Source organism: Argiope bruennichi, chromosome 11 (genome assembly GCF_947563725.1).
Source record: "Argiope bruennichi chromosome 11, qqArgBrue1.1, whole genome shotgun sequence".
In the NCBI taxonomy this organism is placed as follows: Eukaryota; Metazoa; Arthropoda; class Arachnida; order Araneae; family Araneidae; genus Argiope; species Argiope bruennichi.
In genome coordinates, this window is record NC_079161.1 from 98,960,498 (window position 1) to 98,961,691 (window position 1,194).

General features: G+C 44.8%; 1 protein-coding gene across 1 annotated transcript; it reads left to right on the top strand.

Moving 5' to 3' along the window:
• The first annotated feature begins 291 nt into the window (after positions 1–291).
• LOC129956805 (uncharacterized) lies at positions 292–912 on the top strand. Its single transcript, XM_056068752.1, has one exon. The coding sequence runs from the start codon at positions 292–294 to the stop codon at positions 910–912; it is 621 nt and encodes a 206-aa protein (XP_055924727.1).
• The last annotated feature ends 282 nt before the right edge of the window (positions 913–1,194 follow it).

A 1,194-nucleotide genomic window follows, 5' to 3' on the forward strand; every position in this document is an offset into this window, starting at 1 on the left:
TGCGTGGCGACCCATTTGAAAGACGGGTGGTGTACTGTGGTCCCCTGTGCATCAATCGGCTGGTAGATAGTCACCTGAGTGACTAGTCTGCTAGGGATCAAGCGAAGGGGTTACTCCTTGGGCTTGGCGTTAAGGGTGGTCACTGTCCCCGGGGGTAACTCCGAGCGTATAGGCTTCGGCTAGCACCAAGGTAAGCGCCGAGGCTGGGAATGGCCAGAGCCGGTGGCTGCCTTCCCTTGTTGGGCTCCGTGGTGGGCGGTGCCGTCGGGCCCGAATCACTCTCAATATCGTATGGCTCCTCCCAAGAAGGGTCCCTTTAGTGGGCGTCATTCTGTTCCAAATACATTTATTTCTGCACATCATTTTGATTCCTTTTTTCTCATTAAACGCATTTCGGAGAAAAATGAAACTTTCGCAACAGTGTCCCCTTTCCTTGTCCAAAAAGCTATTTCAGCAACAATCGGTGAAGTATCATCCATTAAGAAGATGCGTTCTGGAGATTTATTGGTAGAAGTAAATTCTCGTAAACAATCCCTGAATATTCAAAAACTGAAAGCCTTGGCTACAATAGCTATTAGTGTAAGTCCTCACCAGTCGATGAATACCTGTAAAGGAGTAATTACATGCGGTGAATTACTGAATGTACCTCTAGAGGAAATAACATCAGAGATGAAATCGCAAGGAGTTATACACGTCCGTCGTATTTCTATTAGACGTGATGGTGAACTCCTTGAGACTAAACATCATGTTTTAACACTTAAATCGCCAAAATTACCCGAAAATGTATATGCAGGTTACATACGATTACCCGTCAGGCCTTACATCCCTAATCCACTCCGATGTTTTCAGTGTCAGAGATTCGGCCATTCAAAAGTTAATTGCCGCGGGACACTCGCATGTGCCCGATGCTGAAGAGCATGCTGCATGCTGAAAGAGGGCATGATAGCCAGCAATGTGCTGCACTAGAAAAGTGCGTTAATTGTATCGGCAATCATCCTTCTTATGCTCGATCCTGCCCGAGATGGATTCTTGAAAAACAGGTTGTGACAGTTAAAATTAAAGAAAACTTGTCATATCCTGAAGCCCGACGTCGGATACAAACTGAAACTCCTACTGCTGGTGTTAGCTATGCATCCGCAGTTAAAAAATCATTTTGCAAAAATTGTTCATGCAATAATTGTAAAAAGAATTTAT